An 18,086-nucleotide genomic window follows, 5' to 3' on the forward strand; every position below is an offset into this window, starting at 1 on the left:
TTCTGTGTCCCAGAATCCCTCCTGAGGCTTCTAGCTCGGCAACCCCTCTGTAGTGTGGGCTGGAGCTGCCTCCTTCTGACAGAACACTTGGAAGAAATTCTCACCTGAAAACCCCACCTGCCCTGCAGGCCACTCCCGATTCTTCCCTGCTGAGGTGAAGGGCTGCCTCTCACCCTGACGGGACCACACAGTCCTTCCTTCCCATCCTAGCCGCACCAAAGAAACCGAAACCCACGCCGAAGTATCAGAAACGTGTATTCTTTTTCTTTTAATAGTAAACCTCTTTACAACAAATATAGTGAAAGAGTTTTCAAACAAAACTCGTAAGAATCTCGAGGACTTTGTCTTTTCTTATTGTGTAGAATACTAAGAAAGCATCACCATACAGCACGAAAAGAAATATTGAAAACAAATCAACAGCCTCACACTTGGACTCGCCCTGCCCCAGGACCCAGGAAGAGCCCCAGGAGTGTGGGTGATTGTCAGGTGTGGGGGTGGGGCACCTCCATGGCCTGTCCTGCCCCTCCCTTCCTCTTTCTCACCCCCTCCCTCCCTCTGGGACTTGAATGGGGAAGAGGAGAGAATCCAGATTCTCCATTCCAGCCTCCCTCCCCCCATACAAATGCCATTCCTACTACCAACTGCTTTAAGGGGTGGAGAGAGGCAGCAGAGGGGAGAACACGGAGTTCCCAGGCTCCCTGTCTTTCTCCTCCCAAGAAAGCCTAAACTTACCCCTCACCCCACCCCAAGGGATTCCAAAGAGTCAGTTAAAAATATATAGATATAGATATTTCTAGATACACTTTTACATTTCTGTCTCTCCAAACAAATAAATAATCAGCAAGAGAAGGTGCATTACTTCCTTCCTGTCCAAGGTGGGGAGGGCTGGGAAGGGGTCAGGGGTCAGTCTCGCTGCACTGAGTGTGCTGTTGAGGGGGAGGATGGTGTGTTCCATTGAGGTGGTGGTGGTGGGGGGGTCCTCTTGCCCACTGTCCCTGAAAGCTGTGGGAAACCTGGGGAGGGGAGGGCCATTAGATGACTCCAGTGGTTACTTTGGCAAATGCCCAGTTTTTCAAAGGGAGTGAGAGGGTGGAGGCGAATTTGGCTTGAGAGGAAGAAGACATTAAGTCCCCATCTGAGGTCTGGGTTCCCAGGGACCCAGTCATCTGGCCGCCCAGGAGCCCCTACCCCTAAAGAAACCTTCGGATACTGAACTGCAGAAATGTCACATATTCACAGACCACCCCGTCCCCAGGGACAGAGAAGAAAGGACACAGAAACATCCACACATGGTAATCAAAAGCCAGGTTTGCCTTTATGAGGCAGAGGGCAAAACTGGTGAATATTGCACCGTGAACTGCAGGGGCCCTCACCCCCACCCTGTGTTTAATGGTGGCCAAGCCCAGCCTAGAAAGGTGGGCAGACTAATGGTGGGAACAGCCTGAGAAGGGAAGGCCGGCCAGTCATTCATTTATTGAGCACCTGTCATTCAACCATTCACCCATTCAGCATTAATTGAGCGCCTACTATGTGCCAGGCACTGGGCGAGGCTCTGGGGATGCATGCATGAACAAGATTACACCCTGGCTTCTGTCAAGGCCTGGACTGAGGCTTGCCAGTTCTTGAAACTCCCTCTAGAAGCCTGCAGGAGAGGTGGGAAGGCTGGACGTGCTGTCCCCACCCTGTCAGCGGGTTGGGGTTAAGAGTGAGTAAGAACGGATCACTGCTCAGCTGAGGGAGAAGCTTCAGGGAGGAAGAGGGACTTGAGTTTCACTCTGAAAGCAGATCTGGGGTTAGGGGAAGAGGGTACTCCAGGAACTGTGTGTCAAGTGTGGGCAACTAAGTGGACAACTGTGGGTGGAAGCAGAAGTCCCTGGAGGGAGAGGCCCTGGCAGAGGTAGGGCTGCAGGGAGAAGCACAGAGGGCCAACTGCCAATCCCCCCAACTGCAGTTCAATGCGTCAGAGCTGAGGGTGAGCGCAAGGAAAGGAGCAGGGAAGACGGGAGTGGGGGTCAGAGAGTTGAAGCCAGGGGTGTGGAGCTGGAACAGCCAACCGTCCCTTTGTAAACGCACATTGGCCACACACAGACACAGAGATACCCCAAGAGCTCCAGTCACATAGATTTGCACACACACCCAGCCAGGCTCAGAGACACACAGAGGCACGCCCGTGCAACCAGACACACATAAATACAAAGGTACACCCATGCAACCAGACACACACACACACACACACACACACACACACACATAAATACAAAGCTACACTCAGACACATAAATACCAGATGCCCTCATGAACACAGGTACATGTGTGCTCACAGGCCCCTCTGCTCTGGTTCCTTCCCTGCATCAAGTATGGAAATACTGCAAAAGGCTGGGTCATAGAGGTGGGCAAAGATGGTCGGCTAACAAAACTGGGCCTTGTCTAACTCTGCTCTCCAATTGGAAGGAAACCCCAAGGGAGCACCGCACCCCTTGGGCAGAGGAGCTGGGCTTGTGTGAAGGAGTGGTGCAGACAGTCTGCCTGTCCACGTCACCCCAGGTCAGGCGCCTTAGGGCGGGGGGTGGTCCTAGAGAGCAGGCTGGGGTCCTGCCCCCTCCGGTTTAATCAACGATCCTGCCTGAGGTCTCAGGACTCCGTGCTTCGGCTGCCCCTGGGCCCCTTGCCCACTGCCCCGCTGAGGAGGCAGCAGAGAGGGGCGGACTCAGAGGAGGGGAGGGGAGCAAGAACAACAGCAGAAGAATCTCGTCTGTACAGTACGGGCCGTTTGAGTCATTATTATTACAATATACTTTGACAAAAATAGAATCTCATTTCATATCAATACAACAACAACAACAAAAAACAGTTTCCTGGACTGTTACACCGCTAACATTTTCCAAAGGTCGCTATTTACAATTACAGTAGCCAAGAGGGAAGGTGGGATGCGGCCTGGGGGTAGTGGGACAAGGAGGTAGCGAGAGACAATGGGGGCACCAAGAGCAAGGAGGCGGGGTCAGGAGCAGAAGGAGCTAACAGGAGAAGCTAGGGAGAGGGGCCGAGGCGGAATGAGGGAGGTGGGCCCTCTACGGACCTCCCACCCCACAGACCATCCCAGTGTCCACTCCCCCAGGTAGTGTGCGTGCAAGGCCAAGGACATCCCCTCACCACACTTGCCCTGATGAAAGCGCTCTGGCCTGGATCACCCCAGGGAGGTCCAGGCCGACTCTCGCCCCGAGCCACCTCACTGAAGACCCTCTCCCCATTCTCCCTGCACATTGTGGCCAGCTTTACAGGGCTGGCATCAACCGAGGGGCGGGGAGCTATTGCACTGTATATCTTAGAGAAAAGCTGGGGAAGGGAGGGGCCCGATTTGCCCCCTGCCTAGCCCTTCTGCCCTCCGCAGCCCTCTCCTCATGGCTCTGTCTTTCTCTCCAAATGTGCTTCCAGAGAGGCCCTCACCTCGAACCCATGCCCAGCCTCAGATTCCCCAGGCTGCCTTCCCAGCCCAAAGCTCCGCCAGCACCCACACGAATCAGCACAGGTGTGGCACGTGTGTGCAGGGCATTTGGGGGCCAGGCTTCAGTATTCTGCTCCGTGTGCCTATGGCCACGTGAACCCAGAAACAGAGACCCTTTTCAGAACCTCTGCCTCACTTTCCCCTTGAGACACAAACCCACCCGTCAAGCCCACTTTGGGGTTTCAGTCTCTAGTGTGGGTCTTTTTGTTGTTTGGTAGTTTTTTGGTTATTTCCCTCTATCTGGGGATGGGGTGGGAGGGCTCCACATGCAGGGCTCGGCACCTGTCCTTTCCCGAAGGCCTATCGGGCCCCGCACCCCCTTCCTGCAGCATATGTGTACAACGTGCAAAGTGTCCCCCCTTCCCGCGAAAAACAGAGCCCCCCAGCCAGTGAAAATGGTGGGGGGGACAGAAAGAGGGGATGAGAGCATCCCCCTCTCCAAAGCGAGAATCCAAATTAAAAAAAATATAATAATAATAATAATATAATAATAATAATTATACACAAATGTAACCATCAACAGGACATGGAGCACAAGAAAGGAGGTGGGGGTCGAGCGGGAGGAGCCCGGGGCAGGGAAGGGCGGGCGGTGAGATTGTCAACTCTTCATCAGGGAGGCTGAGAGGAGGGGAGTGGGAACCGTCACTTTAATGTCTGTGAAGAGAGGAGATGGAGAAGGGGGTGTGAGGGGGTGGCCCAGGCTACGGGTGTGCACCCCCCACTCCCCTTTCCCCATAGGGCCGGGATTCTAGTGGCAGGGCCAGCTGTGGGGGAGGGGAAGTCATCGAGCAGAAGGATTGATGCTGGAGGGAGGGAGAAGATGGGCCTTTGGCAGGGGTGAAGGGGTGTTGGTGCTGCCCTAGAAGGACTGGCGAAGGGCTAGCCGGCCACAAGGCCTCTTGGGTGGGAAACAAAACAGGTTGGGGGCACGCGGGGCAGTCCCTGGGTGTAGCAGACACTGGCAGACAGGAGAGGTGATGCTACAGTACCCAGGTATCGAGCCGCATCCTCTTCACAGCTGAGCCCTCAGCCTCAGGCTCTGCGGCTGGGCGCAGCAGGCCCAGTGTGGGCCCGAAGTCCCCCCGTCCGTCATCCCGGTCCCCCGTCTCATAGGATCCCCCGGCCGGGCTGCTGAGACCATCGCCAGGCTCAGGGCGGGCAGCTGGGAACACAGCTGGAGGGGGAGGCGCAGGGCTGCGCTCACGGCTTGGGGACACCGGTTCTGACTTGATGCTGATGTGGGGGTGGGTGGTGACTGTGAGAGCAGCACCCACGTGGGGCAGGGGGCTGCCCGGGCTGGAGGCAGGCAGTGGAAATGGGGTACAAGGGATAGAAACAGAGGGGGTGAGTGACAGAACAAGTGACAGGAGGACACCAGACAGAAAGTGAGAGAGAACAGAGGATAGGAATATGGGGGATGGGGTGTGGGGGAGAGGCAATTGGACGGAGAGAGATCAGAAGAGGGTTGAATGAAGGGAAGAGAAGGGAAATAAGAAATATTAGTTATCTTTCCATCCCGTGTCATCTTCTGCAACCCAGGGCCCCCCCACCTCCCACCCTCTACTCTGGGGCTGGCTCATGGAAGGGGCTCAGGGTGAGCCTCCTTGGCATGTACAAGAGACCCCAGCGCTGTCATTATTGCCTAACAGACTGTGCAGTGCACATCCTCACAGGATGTCCGCTAGAACCCTGCAGGGAACCCAGCTCCCCAGAGGCCCCTCCTCAATTCTCCCTTCCCACACACTCACACGGAGTCTCCCCAGGACTCACATGAGGTTGCTGAGAGATACAGGGACCAGGTGGGACTGTGGCTGAGGTGGCTGTTGCGGCTGCTGAGGCTGCTGTGGCTGTGGCTGCTGTGGCTGCGGCGGCTGCTGCTGTGGAGGCTGTGGCTGCTGCGGCTGCTGCGGCTGCTGGGGCTGCTGCCAGGCGGTGACATTGCCTAGTGACAGCCCCCCAGGCGAACTGAAGGCTGGTAAGGAGGAGAGCTCTGCACTGGTCAACTGGTAATCTGCATGGAGGAAAAGTGAGGATGAACCTGGAGTCGGGGAGAGCACACAGGCTCCTATGAGGGAGCTGCCTCCAGGAGGACTGTGGGGATGAGGGGACAGGGAGTATGTAATGACAGATGTAGAGAATTCAAGAAGACCGTAAAAATTCAGTGACGATGGTACTCAGAGCTGAAGAAACCTAAGTCATAATAACCATGAGGTGCTGTTTTTTAACAGGATGAAAAGATGTGGTTTTTGTTTTGTTTTGTTTTTTGAGATGGAGTCTCACTTTGTTGCCCAGGCTGGAGTCCAGTGGCATGATCTTGGCTCACTACAACCTCTGCCTCCCAGGTTCAAGTGAATCTCTTGCCTCAGCCTCTTGAGTAGCTGGGATGACAGGCATGCATCACCATGCCCAACTAATTTTTGTATTTTTAGTAGAGATAGGGTTTTGCTATGTTGGCCAGGCTGGTCTCGAACTCCTGACCTCAAGTGATCTGCCCCTCTCAGCCTCCCAAAGTGCTGAGATTACAGGCGTGAGCCACTGCGTCCGACCAAAGGGTTTTAAAAATATTTGGGTGCGTGACTTGTGTCTGTAATCCCAGCACTTTGGGAGGTCAAGGTGGAAGGATCACTTGAGCCCAGAGTTTGAGACCCGTCTGGGCAACATAGGGAGACTCCATCTCAACAAATAACTTAAAAATTCACTAGGTGTGGGGCTGGCGTGGTGGCTCACGCCTGTAATTCAAGCACTTTGGAGGCCAAGGTGGGCGGATCACCTGAGGTCGGGAGTTCAAGGCCAGCCTGACCAACATGGTGAAAAAAAAAAAGAACGTAGTTATTTAAAAATATATATTTTTTAAAATAAATTTTTAAAATATATATTTTTTAAAATAAATTTTTAAAATTAAAAAAAAAAATTCACTAGGTGTGGCGGCATGCACCTGTAGTCCCAGCTACTCAGGGGGCTTAAGCAGGAGACTTGCTTGAACCTGAGGGGGTTGAGGCTGCAGCGAGCTATGATCATGCCACTGCACTCTAGCCTATGGGACCCTGTCTCAAAAAAAAAAAAAAAAATTCATAAGTATCACTTTCATAATAACAATTTTTTTTTTTTTTTTAGAGACAGGGTTTCACCATGTTGGTTAGGCAGGTCTCAAACTCCCGACCTCAGGTGATCCACCTGTCTTGGCCTCCCAAAGTGCTGGGATTACAAGCATGAACCACCATGCCCAGCCTTATAATTACAATTTTAGAAAGGAAAAAGATTGGGGGGAGAAAGAAAAGTACAGAAGGTCTATATCTAACTCATCTTTTCACCTGCCAAGTCACCAATTGCTTTTTTTTTTTTTGTTCAGTCTCTGTAGAGACTGTCAGAAACTGCCCATGCCGATTATATTTCAAGTCATCATGGTGGGTATTGGTAAAATTTTCAGTTAGCAACTATTATACCTTGGATAAGCCTCATTGGCTATGATATCCCATTGCCCAAAGCTCCAATCGCCTTTCTTTTTTTTTTTTTTCATTTTGAGATGAAGTTTCGCTCTTGTTGCCCAGGCTGGAGTTTAATAGCATAATCTTGGCTCACCGCAACCTCTGCCTCCCAGGTTCAAGCAATTCTCATGCCTCAGCCTCCCGAGTAGCTAGGATTACAGGCATGCACCACCATGCCTGACTAATTTTTATTTTTTTAGTAGAGACAGGGTTTTTCCATGTTGGTCAGCTGGTCTCAAACTCCTGACCTCAGGTGATCCACCCACCTCGGCCTCCCAAAGTGCTGGGATTACAGGTGTGAGCCACCACCCTCGGCCTTCCAATTGCCTTTCTAAGGTAGTGGGGAGCCCTGGTAAAAGCTTGGTGGATAGGGCTTCAGAGGCAAATCACTGCAACTACCATTCCACCTATGGCACAGCCCCCAAGCCTCCTTGACTGTCAATACCTAAAATTTATAGCAGCAGGGTTTGAGCTGCTGTGCCCACACACATAAACACAGAGAACACAGGCTGGGTGCAGTGGTTCACGCCTGTAATCCCAGCACTTTGGGAGGCTGAGGTGGGCGAATCACAAGGACAGGAGTTTGAGACCAGCCTGGCCAACATGGTGAAACCCCATCTCTACTAAAAATACAAAAAAAATTAGCCGGGCGTGGTGGCATGTGCCTGTAGTCCCAGCTACTCAGGAGGCTGAGGCGGGAGAATTGCTTGAGGCTGCAGTGAGCCAAGATTGTACCCCTGCACTCCAGCCTGGGCAACAGCGATGAAAAAAAAAAAAAAAACACAGAGGAACATAAGTTAGCCCCTGATGCCCCATGCACATGGGGTAGAGGGGCTGCAAGGGCACATACAGCTGGGAGCACAGCTGGCCAAGGTTCTAGCACATCTCCCAATGAGGGGGCGCTCATTAATTCATAAAATGTCTACCTGAAAGAACAAACTGACGTTTGCACTGTCACAGAATAAATAGGTTCAAGGATGTTTCACGATTTACACAGCACTGTTATGTTTCATGCTGTAACCTGTTTGGGATGGTTTAGAAAATGTCCTCCCTAATTCAAGACCAGCTTGGCCAATATGGTGAAACCCCATCTCTATTAAAAATACAAAAAATTAGCCGGGTGTGGTGGCACACAATTGTAATCCCAGCTACTTGGGAGGCTGAGGCAGGAGAATCACTTGAACCTGGGAGGTGGAGGCTGCAGTGAGCAGAGATCGCACCACTGCACTCCAGCCTGGGCAACAGAGTAGACTCTGTTTAAAAAAAAGAAAGAAAGGAAGAAAGAAAGAAAGAAAATGTTCTCCCTGAGGCTGCATTGTGGTAGTGGGAGTGCTGTGATGGGAATGCATCCTTCAACCATCCCAACACCCCACCACTATGCTATTACTCAGGGAGTCATTTGCTCTGGCACTCTGTTTTTATGCAGGGAAGACAGTAATCTCTCTGCAATACAGCAGTAAGGTTAAAGGCGTGAGCGATGAGGTCAAACTTCCGGGCTACCTCCACTTAGGCTGTGTGACCTTGGGCAAGTTACTGACTTTGCCTATAAACTGGAGGTAATAATCCTACCTACAAAACAGCTGTTGTGAGGACTCAGCAAGTTCATACACAGAAAGCATGTAGAACAGTGTCTGGTTCACAGAAAAATAATCCAAAGATTTACCTATTACTACTTTACAAATGAAGCAACTGCAGCCTCAGGTTTGAGGAACAGGTTCCAGGTCACGGAGAGTGGAGAAAGCCAGTGGCAGAGCTAAGACAGGACCCCAGGACTCCATTACCCTTAAATCACACTCTAGAGGAGTCTGTGCTTGGCTCTAGTATCCTCACATGGGCCAGGACTTTTGAAATGCTTATATTTAAAAAGCAAGCAAGGGCAGAAATGAGCCCTACAGTCAACTATTTCTTTCTTGTCTCTCTTTTTTTTTTTTTTACACTCAACACTTGCTATCCAGTAACAGAGTCAACTATTTCTAACATTTGTTTTACAAACTAGGAAGCCAGGCCCAGAACAGTGCAGCGCCTTGCCTAAGGTCTCTCAGTGAGTGAGTGGTGGAGACTGATGCCCAGCCCTGCACTGTCCCACCAGATTCCAGCCCTATCTACTGGGAGGCTTGGCTCCCCGGGGCCAGGAGGAACATGGCCCCCAGGCCACCTGGCAGCCTACTGGTCTGCTCCCAGAGCCACCACAGCCAGGCCTATGCAGCCAGTGTCAACAAGGGGCCAGGCCCTTACACGAGGCATTACCATAGTCCGATTACCCTCAGCCGGAACTTGAACTGCAGCCAAGGACTGTAAACAGTGAACAACTAAACAGCAATGTGTTCACTGGGGTTTTGTTTATACACCTAGGGTCACCTGAAAACACCTGGTGTTTAAACTGAGATCTGCTTAGCTGCTCCTGCAGCAGAAGGAGAGGGAGCCTTTGCTCTCTGAAAGTTGATAAGAAACCTCAGACACTTCCCAGCAGGACTCCAAGGGCGGCCTAGGGGTGGAAACTGCTTTCATGCCGAAGTGACAGATGAGAATCTTTAAGTCTAACCTTCCTGAGTGCCTGTCCCAGGTTGGCTGACACCAACTAACTTTCCTCCTGCTTCACAAAGCCCGTGGGCCCAAGAACATGGCAGAAAAACAGAACCCCCCCGGCCATAATAAACAGCTCCAGCAAAGTGGTCTAAAAAGTGGTCTGAGCTGCCCTCCACCAACTGTCCCTGTCCCCAGGCCACCCCACCCTCAGGGCTGGTTTTTCTGATTGGACCCCAGAGCCCCAGTGGCAGGGCTGGAAAAGCCTCATAGACCTCCTGTCTACCCACTCCTCTTACAGATGGGGAGATGAGCCCACAGGGTGTGTCCTCTGAAGCAGCTGTCTCTGAAGCTGCCAGGACACAGTAGCCTGGGGCTGGGCACACACATGGGTGCACATGCAAGGGAGAAGGGGTGCACAGACACCTGGGTGGTAACTACACACAGACACACAAGCCAGAGTCTGGTTCCTCAACACGAGGCAGTCCTTCCAGCTGTCTTATCAGCCATGAGGGGCTTTGCTATGCAGAGGGCTGGGTTCTGGATTTTTACACAAGGGGAGGAGGTGGGATTCGGTGGGTATTTGCACTGGTGTCTGATACCTAGCATGGTTCAACTCTAGGAGGCTCGGGGAAGGGGGAGAGGTTTATGGGTCTTTTGGTCCAGACTAAACTCTTCATAGGAATTGGCCTGACAAAACCATTCACATGTGAGAGAACCTGGGGAAGGCAGAGGTCTCTATCTGGAAACAGCCCAGGCTCCCCAGCCACATGAATGCTCTGGAACAAGGGGACAAGGCGTTTCCTCCTTGGCAAGTCCTTCCTAACGCAGTGGCTTAGAGTACACGCAAGGATGGCTGAGTGTCACAGACTGTTTCTGGGCAGGTGTGAGTACGTGACACAGGCCAGGATGGTCCTGGGGACTCAGGACAGCCCAGGCACTGGGCGTCCTATCTGAATTCTTGTATCCAGAGGCCTTTCTCATGTCCTCAAGTGACTCTTTCCCTTCAGATCCTACTCTCCAAACTTCCTCTCTCTTCCTCCTTCCTCACTCCCTCATCATTCTACCGCCATGCCAACATTAGAGGAGAGACCCTCTTCCTCCCGCTCTGCCTTGCCCTGGAACCCCCATTTGGCTTTCCCAGGAAGCTGGCAAACTGACCCTGACTGTGCTTTCTCTCTAGCCTCCTCAGCCTCCCTGTCTTTTCTCTCTCTTATTCCTTCATTCTCTTCCAGGAAGCCTTTCTGAACTGACCACGTTCCCCTCACCACTCCCCACACCTGGAGCCTAGAGACTGGTCAGGCTGAAGCACCTGCTCACCTGCCCCTGTCCTGTCTTCTCCTCAGGCTGGAGGCTTCCTGAAGACAGGGGGTCCCTCCTCCATTAGGTACTATTTTAAAAATAAACAATGCTGGCCAGGCATGGTGGCTCATGCCTGTAATCCCAGTACTCTGGTGATCACCTGAGCTCAGGAGTTTGAGACCAGCCCAGACCACATGGTGAAACCCTGTCTCTACTAAAAATACAAAAATTAGCTGAGCATGGTGGCATGTGCCTGTAATCCCAGCTACTCAGGAGGCTGAGGCAGGAGAATCACTTGAACCCAGGAGGTGGTTACAGTGAGCCAAGGTCTCCCCACTGCAATCTAGACTGGGTGACAGAGCGAGACTCTCAGAAAAACAAAACACACAAAAAAACAAAAAAACAAACTCACGATGCCTAGTTAAATTTGAATTTCAGATGAAACAAAGCATAATTTGTTAGCACAAGTATATCTTTGGTTCTGGGCACAGTTGGTAACACAGCACTTTGGGAGAGTGAGGCAGGAGGACTGCTTCAAACCGGGAATTTGAGACTAGTCTAGACAACACAGAGAGACCCTGTCTGTACAAAAAAATTTAAAATAAAGCCAGGTATGGGGGCATGTGCCTGTACTCCCAACTACTCAGGAGGCTGAGGCAGGAGGATCACTTAAGTCCAGGAGTTCAAGGCTGTAGTGAGCTATGATGGCACCACTGCACTCCAGTCTGTGACAGAGTGAAACCCTGTTTCAAAACAAAAAAACAAAACCCCCAAAATTAAATATGTCATTGGGACATACATTAGCAGAAGAATGTCTTTGGGACATATTTGTACTAAAAACTACTTGTTTTATCTGAAATTTAAATTTAAAGGCATTCCGTGCTTTTATTTGCTAAATCTGTTTACCATAATCAGGTGAGGGCTCCCCCAAATCAATGGCCCTCCTCAGATGGGGCCTGTCCAGGGGATATACAGCATTTCTGTCTGGTCACCTGCCAGCCCCAAGCCCAAGGGCACACATGCACATGTCACATGAACACTCACCTGTGTTGTAGGCAGTGGGCATGGAAGAGAAGGGGAGGCCCTGGCTGAGTAAACTCGGCGTTGCCACAGAAACCACTGGGGTGGTGAGCGAATGGGTAGACTGGGAGACCCCAAGGCGCTGGGCATTGTTCTGCAGAAGAAAACTGTCTGTCAGGAGGTGGCTGATGGGTGGGCAGCCTTATGCTGGCCCTCCATCCCAAGCCCAAGAATCCAAAAGCCAAGGCGGGGTGCCTTAGCATGGAGGCCCCCCCGAATCCAAAAGCCAAGGTAGGGTGCCTTAGCACGGAGGCCCCCCGAGACACACAAACACACGTTGGTGCATTCACAGAGACACTCAGATCCATGGAGAGAAACATGCACACACAGATTCACTGACACCAACACACGTGCAAAGATGGAGGCACGTGTGCCGGCCCTGTGGCCTCAGCCCCAACATTCGCCCAGCCTCCCAGTGCAGAGTGAGGGAAGGGAGGCATCGTCCATCCCGTCCCTCAGGAGCCCACTCTCCATCCTTCACACTGCTGCACACGCCCCGGCAGAGGCGTGCTGGCATCCGCGAGGGGAATGTGGGGCCTGGCGTGGCGTGTGCCTGTGCGTATGCACACACGTGTGTGGGGCTGTCAGCTCCATCTGCCGCTGAGTCACTTGTTTATTCCAACTCCACGCTGGGGCCGAAACTGCCGCCGTGTTGGCCGCCAAAGCCTGCCTGCCTTTTCCAGCCTCTCTGGCCTCCCGTCAGGGAGTTGGGGAGGGAGGAGCCCCCGCCCCACTCCTGGCTGGGGGTGAGTATGTAAGTATGTGAGAGAGAGGAGGAAAATGAGCAGCTGTGCCTGCCTCTGAGTGCCCATGCCATGGGCTAAGTGCAGGAAGGAGCACAGGGACACAAGGGAGGTGGGAAGCCCCACCAAGATGGACAAGTCCAGCCTGGGCCTGGGCTTCGGCTGCCCCTGAAACACCAACTTCACCATCCAGCTGGCCTACCTCCTAAGGAGTCTCCTGTCCTGGATCCCAAGAATGCAGTGTGAGCCTGAGTGGAGTCAGAGGACAATGGGATCCAGTCCCCCCCGTCCAGGGCCTAGTCTAGGCATCTGGGTGGGACCTCTGAGCCCCGGGACTGGCCCACTCCCCTTCGCACATGTACATACACACAGAATAAGGTGTGTCTGAATGAATGTAACACCACATGCAGACATTCATGTACACACAGGCACACACACACATCTGACCTCTCACCCCTGCCCCCTACACCTCTGAATCCCACTTGGCACTAAGCACAGCTCCTGGCAACTAAGCAAAGAAACAGCAACAGTCCATGAACAGGCGAGAGGCCAAGGATGCACATGTAATTCATGCTGGGGGACTACAGAGCAATACCCAGAATTCAAAGCCACAGCAAACAGCTCATAGCCTCACTTACCAGATCTAAATGGTCCTCAGTCTGAGAGCAGAAATAAAACCAAGGCGATGTTCAGTCTCTGGCCTCTGCCCCACCCCACACCTCTGTCCCCACAGCCGTTCCATCCACCTCTCTGCCTAAGAGTAAGATGGCTCTACCCAGCCTACAAAGGCAGGGCTCTTCACTGTCCTGATTTCCAGAGCTGCTCCATCCCAATCTCCACCAGTTAGGAAATGCTCACCATCTAATCTCCATCCCTCCTGCTGAAGTGACAAATCCTTTCTATGATCCTCCCCATCACAGAACCTTCTCTCTCACCTCCTGTCCCTTTTTACTGCCTTAGGCTGGTACTTCTTGTGTTGCAACCTCTTAAAAGGCCCTCTGGGAAGAGCGAGCTCATAAAAAGCCATGCTTCCATGATCCCTCTTGGGAAGTCCTAACTGCTGGCTAGCCTTCATCTCTCCTGCTAGAGGTCTATTCTTTCCCCTGTCCCTACTCTTCAATTCCCCAGCCCTCGCCCTTGGCGCAGACACCCACTTACCAAGTGATGCATTAACCCCTTTCCTGCCTGGGAAGTGATGACTCGCAGGTCGGGCTTGCGGCTGGGGGCTCCAAGCTGGGTGCTGTGGGTGGGCGGGGGTGGAGACTTGGCAGGGATGACCTTGTTTAGGCTGTTGCCATTGGCCACAGGGAGGAGGCCAGGGGAAGCCCGGGCACTGACGTAGCCATTCCCTAGAGAAGTGACAACATGAGCGTAAAAGGAAAAACATGGGCCTACCCTTCAGCCCTGTTAACTTCCCCACACCAATACTCCTGTCACCCGGAACCTCGCAAAGCCATGCTTAAGGTTTTGAGTGGGGGCTGAGCTATCGGATGTTCCCCAAATACTTCATGTCTTGGGAATAATGGGAGGCAAGTACCCCTTACTCCTGAATCTTTAGGTTTGTTCCCCTAACTCCAAGCTACATGTGATGGGGCTTGGTGATGGGACTCTGAGGTCAGTGGGAAGAACTGAAAAGCAACCATTGCCTCTAGGCTCTGCGATGACCAAGCCTCTCCCTGTCCTCTCTGTTCTTTGGTCTCCACAGGCAGGAAGTCTAGCATTTTCGGATCCCACAGTCTGCCCCAGACAGGACCCACCATGACCCGGATGTGGAAGGAGTGGCAGCCTGGAATCCAGGCCTCAGTGAGAAGCCTGGTCACCATGACAAATCAACCACCGCTTGGACTGCTCTGCATGCTGTGAGCAGTGGTTGATGTGATTCGGATCAACATGTGACAAGCTGCCCACAGCTTGGGGGAAACAAGCCATTCACTGTTGGTGATGGTATTATTGGCACTGGGAGACAGGTAACAGAGCCACCACCATAATTAGCCTGGTAATAACAAATGTAATAACTATCTTTTATATCTGCTCCACACTCTACAATCCACACAGGCCTTTTACACATGTATTATCTTATTTAATCCTCACATTAACTCTGCAAGACAGACAGGACATTAGCCCTGTTCACAGAAGAGGAAACTAGAGCCTTCTTGGGAGAAATGTAATGACTTGCCCAGGGCCACACAGCTGCTGGAGGCCAAGCAAGGGCCCTCGGCCACTTTCCACTTGCTGGACTTTTGTATCACTGCTCCCTTAAGGTCTACAAGCATTTCTCTGGCCCTCTCCTTGAAGAAGGAGACATATTCACTGCTCCTTTAATTTCCTGACTCTATGACCCAATTATCACCAGGGAGGGATTATATAGTACCCCCAAATGGGGCTGGGGGATGCTGAGGTCCAAAGATGTGAGGGGGACTGCAATCAGAAATGCCTCCTTGCTGTCCCCTAAGAGCACGCTGTTGCCCTGGAAGTGTGTGCCAGCCTCCATCCCAATTCCCAGATCACTCTGGGAATGGCAGGAATGTCAGGGTGACGTCAATCGTGACATTCGAAGTCACAGTCACCCAGCCGGACAACAGCACAGGGCAAGAGGGGCTGTTGCTGCCAGGGATGGTGGCGGCAGCCTTTCTTCTGTGGCTTTTTTTTTGAGATGGAGTTTCATTCTTGTTGCCCAGGCTGGAGTGCAACGGTGTGATCTCAGCTCACTGTAACCTCCACCTCCCGGGTAACAAGCGATTCTCCTGCCTCAGCCTCCCAAGTAGCTAGGATGCACACCACGACTCGCTAATTTTGTATTTTTAGTAGAGACGGGGTTTCTCCATGTTGGTCAGGCTGGTCTCAAACTCCCGATCTCAGGTGATCCACCTGCCTCGGCCTCCCAAAGTGCTGGGATTACAGGCATGAGCCACCGTGCCCAGCCGCTTCTGTGGCTTATGTATGTGTGCTCACATGCGCACATCTGACATCTGGATACTTCTGTAAGAGGGAGAATGCACGTCTGTGTGTGAGTGCCTGTGTGAGTGTCTATGTGAGTCTGCCCCTATCGTTTGTCTAGGCAATGCCTGGCATTCTCATCCTTCAGATCCCAACCAGATACTCGCACTCAACTGTAAAAAATTTGAGTCGTCCCCTCCAACTAGAAATGCTTGCCCATTTTCTCACGGTTTGCTCAGAATTCTCTGAGCCTCCATCTCTGCTGATCATCCACACTAATCATTGCTACAGAAAACAAAATCCAGGGGCTTAAAAATTTTTGACTCTTCCTCCAGTTCTGGCCCTGGGATCTTCCTCTCATCTAGGTTCCTTCCTGGTCCTTGGACCCCCTGTGGCCACTGAGCAGGTACCCTTCCCCACCTCCAGGTAGAAGGATGGCTGCACTCACCAACAGGGCTGGGGCAGGCTCCGTTAGCACTGTTCAGGTCACCCCCCAGCATGGCCCCTGGAGGAAAAACAGAACCAGGATGAGCTGACAGCACTTTCCCTTTGAGAGTGAGTCTTGGGGACTGAACACGAAGAGCGGACCCCAGGAGGAGGAAGAGTCATATTCCCTTCCCTCAGGAGCCAAACAAATGGGGGGATGCTGTGGTAGGTGAAGAGAGATACTTGCCACTGAAAATGGAACCCCAAAGACCCCATCACATCTCATTTCCACCTCACCTGCCCACCTGCCAGCCCACTCACCTGCACTAGCTGGCCGCTGGGGCAGGCCAGGAGACACACTGTTCCTCTGTAGTGCTGGCTGCTGGGGGGACAGGAGCCGAGGGTCTGTGAGGGATGACGTCACCAGGGAAGGGGTGACCAGGGAGCCGCTGGGATTGCTGAACTGCAGTGAGCTCTGATTGGACACGGGCACCGTGACAGGCATGGCAAAGTTGGGGGCCGGGACAGCTGACTAGACAGAAAGATGGAGGGGCAGGATCAGGCCAGGTTGACCCTTTCCGTGGAGCCCACTTTTCCTGGGAGGGCAGGCAAGGGTTTTTCTCATTTCTGGGCTACACATCCTGGGGCCAGCAGCTCAAGCTCCCTGCCCTGTGCCCTTGTAGAGTCCTGTCCGCCACTCCCACCAAGGAAGAACTTTGAGGGGAAGCTTTGGGTCCTTTTCTGGCCCAGAGAATGAGAACAGGGCTCTGCTCGCTGCAGACAGGACCAGGGACACCCCCTAGTGGAGGTGGGTTAGTCCTCAGCCAGGCAGGACACACGGGGAGCAGGTTAGAAGTCCTGAGAACAGACCCAAATTCACACACACACAGCTGTTAAAGGCTTTCGCCATGGGTCAGGACATCACTTCACTTGCAGTCTCTCACCCACCTGGCCAGCTACAGAGAGAGCTCACCCCCACCTCACTGCCTTCCCCTTCAGCAGTTCTGCTTTCCCTACACAAGACTGAGTGTCTCTGCTTGGGCTATCAGAGCAGGCCCAGGCGGGCCTCTCCCCCAGAAAACATCTGGACAGAGAGCACACTCCACCTTCCTGTCCTCTAAGGATCTCATGTCATCTACACACTTATTGCTGGAGAGGGGGACACTCCAGGCCTCTCCAACTTATGCTCCATTCCAGTCGAGTCTCAGCAAGGGATGCAGGTTTATCATGACCAAGGTGAGAGGTTCCTTAGTGGTCACTGGGAACCCGAGCATGGCTCAGAGCGGAGCACCCACTGGGGCAGCCGAGAGCCGGGGCGCGAAGCCACACCATGCACCACAGGGAGGCTCTGCTCCATGCGACTACTCACGGCCAGTCTATAACTCTGCATCATTTTATCAAACTCCTCGTCTATCTTTTTATATTTCTCTTCCGTCTGGGGGGTCAGGGCAAACACCTCGTCCACCTCAGGGCTCTCACATTCCCTGTGCTTCTTGTGCAGCGCCTGGGGGGAAGGGGCCGGAAGGGGGGGCCGACAGAGACAGAGTGAGTGGGGCTCACCCCATAGCGCCGGAAGAGCCCGTCGAGCTCCTCGCTGGCGCGCCGGTACTTGTCCTCCAGCAGGGGGCTCTGTTCCAGCGAGTCCTCCCCGTCGGGCTCCGGGCTGTCGCAGCCGTTGAAGCCCTTCTTCCTCAGGGTCTGTAACCGCACCACTGCCATCAGCTGGGTGACAGTCCTTCCAGCCCCTCCCTAAGGGCCCCCTACTCTTCCCCACCCTCCTTCCTCAGGGTTCCCAGCATCTCCCTGGCCCCTCCTTCAATGTCACCTGCCCCTCCCCACTGACAGTGCTTCCTGGGGCACTGTGGGAAGATGGGCTTGGTGGGAGCCATCGGAACACGGAGAACAAGGCTGGAAGGTGGGCCTAACCTGGGGGTGCACTTGGCAGGGAGACATGTACTTCCAAAGGGACAGGCAGGGAGGAGGTTTCCAGGGGACGGGCTAAGGGGCTGGTGCCCTGGGCCAGTCCCTGCCTGACTGCCCTGTGGTGAACCCTGGCCAGAAGGCACCGAGTTCTCCAGGGGGAGGGAG

The 18,086-nt window shown here is 53.2% G+C and overlaps 1 protein-coding gene and 1 non-coding gene across 5 annotated transcripts in view; both read right to left on the bottom strand.

Annotated features, from left to right (window-relative positions):
• Positions 1 to 242: 242 nt before the first annotated feature.
• The window catches only part of MEF2D (myocyte enhancer factor 2D), a 37,152-nt gene continuing 19,308 nt past the window's right edge, over positions 243 to 18,086 (bottom strand). Inside the window, exons 4-12 of one of the 4 annotated variants that reach the window (XM_012449817.3) lie at positions 17,559 to 17,696; positions 16,320 to 16,530; positions 16,021 to 16,077; positions 13,794 to 13,984; positions 13,274 to 13,294; positions 11,857 to 11,986; positions 5,273 to 5,513; positions 4,492 to 4,798; positions 243 to 4,156 (exon numbers count right to left, since the gene is read on the bottom strand). In XM_012449817.3, the coding sequence (XP_012305240.1) occupies positions 4,145 to 4,156; positions 4,492 to 4,798; positions 5,273 to 5,513; positions 11,857 to 11,986; positions 13,274 to 13,294; positions 13,794 to 13,984; positions 16,021 to 16,077; positions 16,320 to 16,530; positions 17,559 to 17,696 (1,308 nt within the window). In that variant the 3' untranslated portion in view covers positions 243 to 4,144. Of the gene's footprint in view, positions 4,157 to 4,491; positions 4,799 to 5,272; positions 5,514 to 11,856; positions 11,987 to 13,273; positions 13,295 to 13,793; positions 13,985 to 16,020; positions 16,078 to 16,319; positions 16,531 to 17,367; positions 17,503 to 17,558; positions 17,697 to 18,086 lie in introns of all 4 variants that reach the window. The other 3 variants (XM_012449818.3, XM_012449819.3, XM_012449820.3) reach the window with 3 other exon arrangements.
• Positions 6,852 to 6,989, bottom strand: LOC135272428 (U4 spliceosomal RNA). The gene has a single exon (XR_010340572.1). It is a non-coding gene; the product is annotated as a U4 spliceosomal RNA (small nuclear RNA).

The sequence above is a fragment of the Aotus nancymaae genome, unplaced genomic scaffold (genome assembly GCF_030222135.1).
Source record: "Aotus nancymaae isolate 86718 unplaced genomic scaffold, 86718_ANA_hifiasm-v0.15.2.pri h1tg000108l, whole genome shotgun sequence".
NCBI classification, from domain to species: Eukaryota; Metazoa; Chordata; class Mammalia; order Primates; family Aotidae; genus Aotus; species Aotus nancymaae.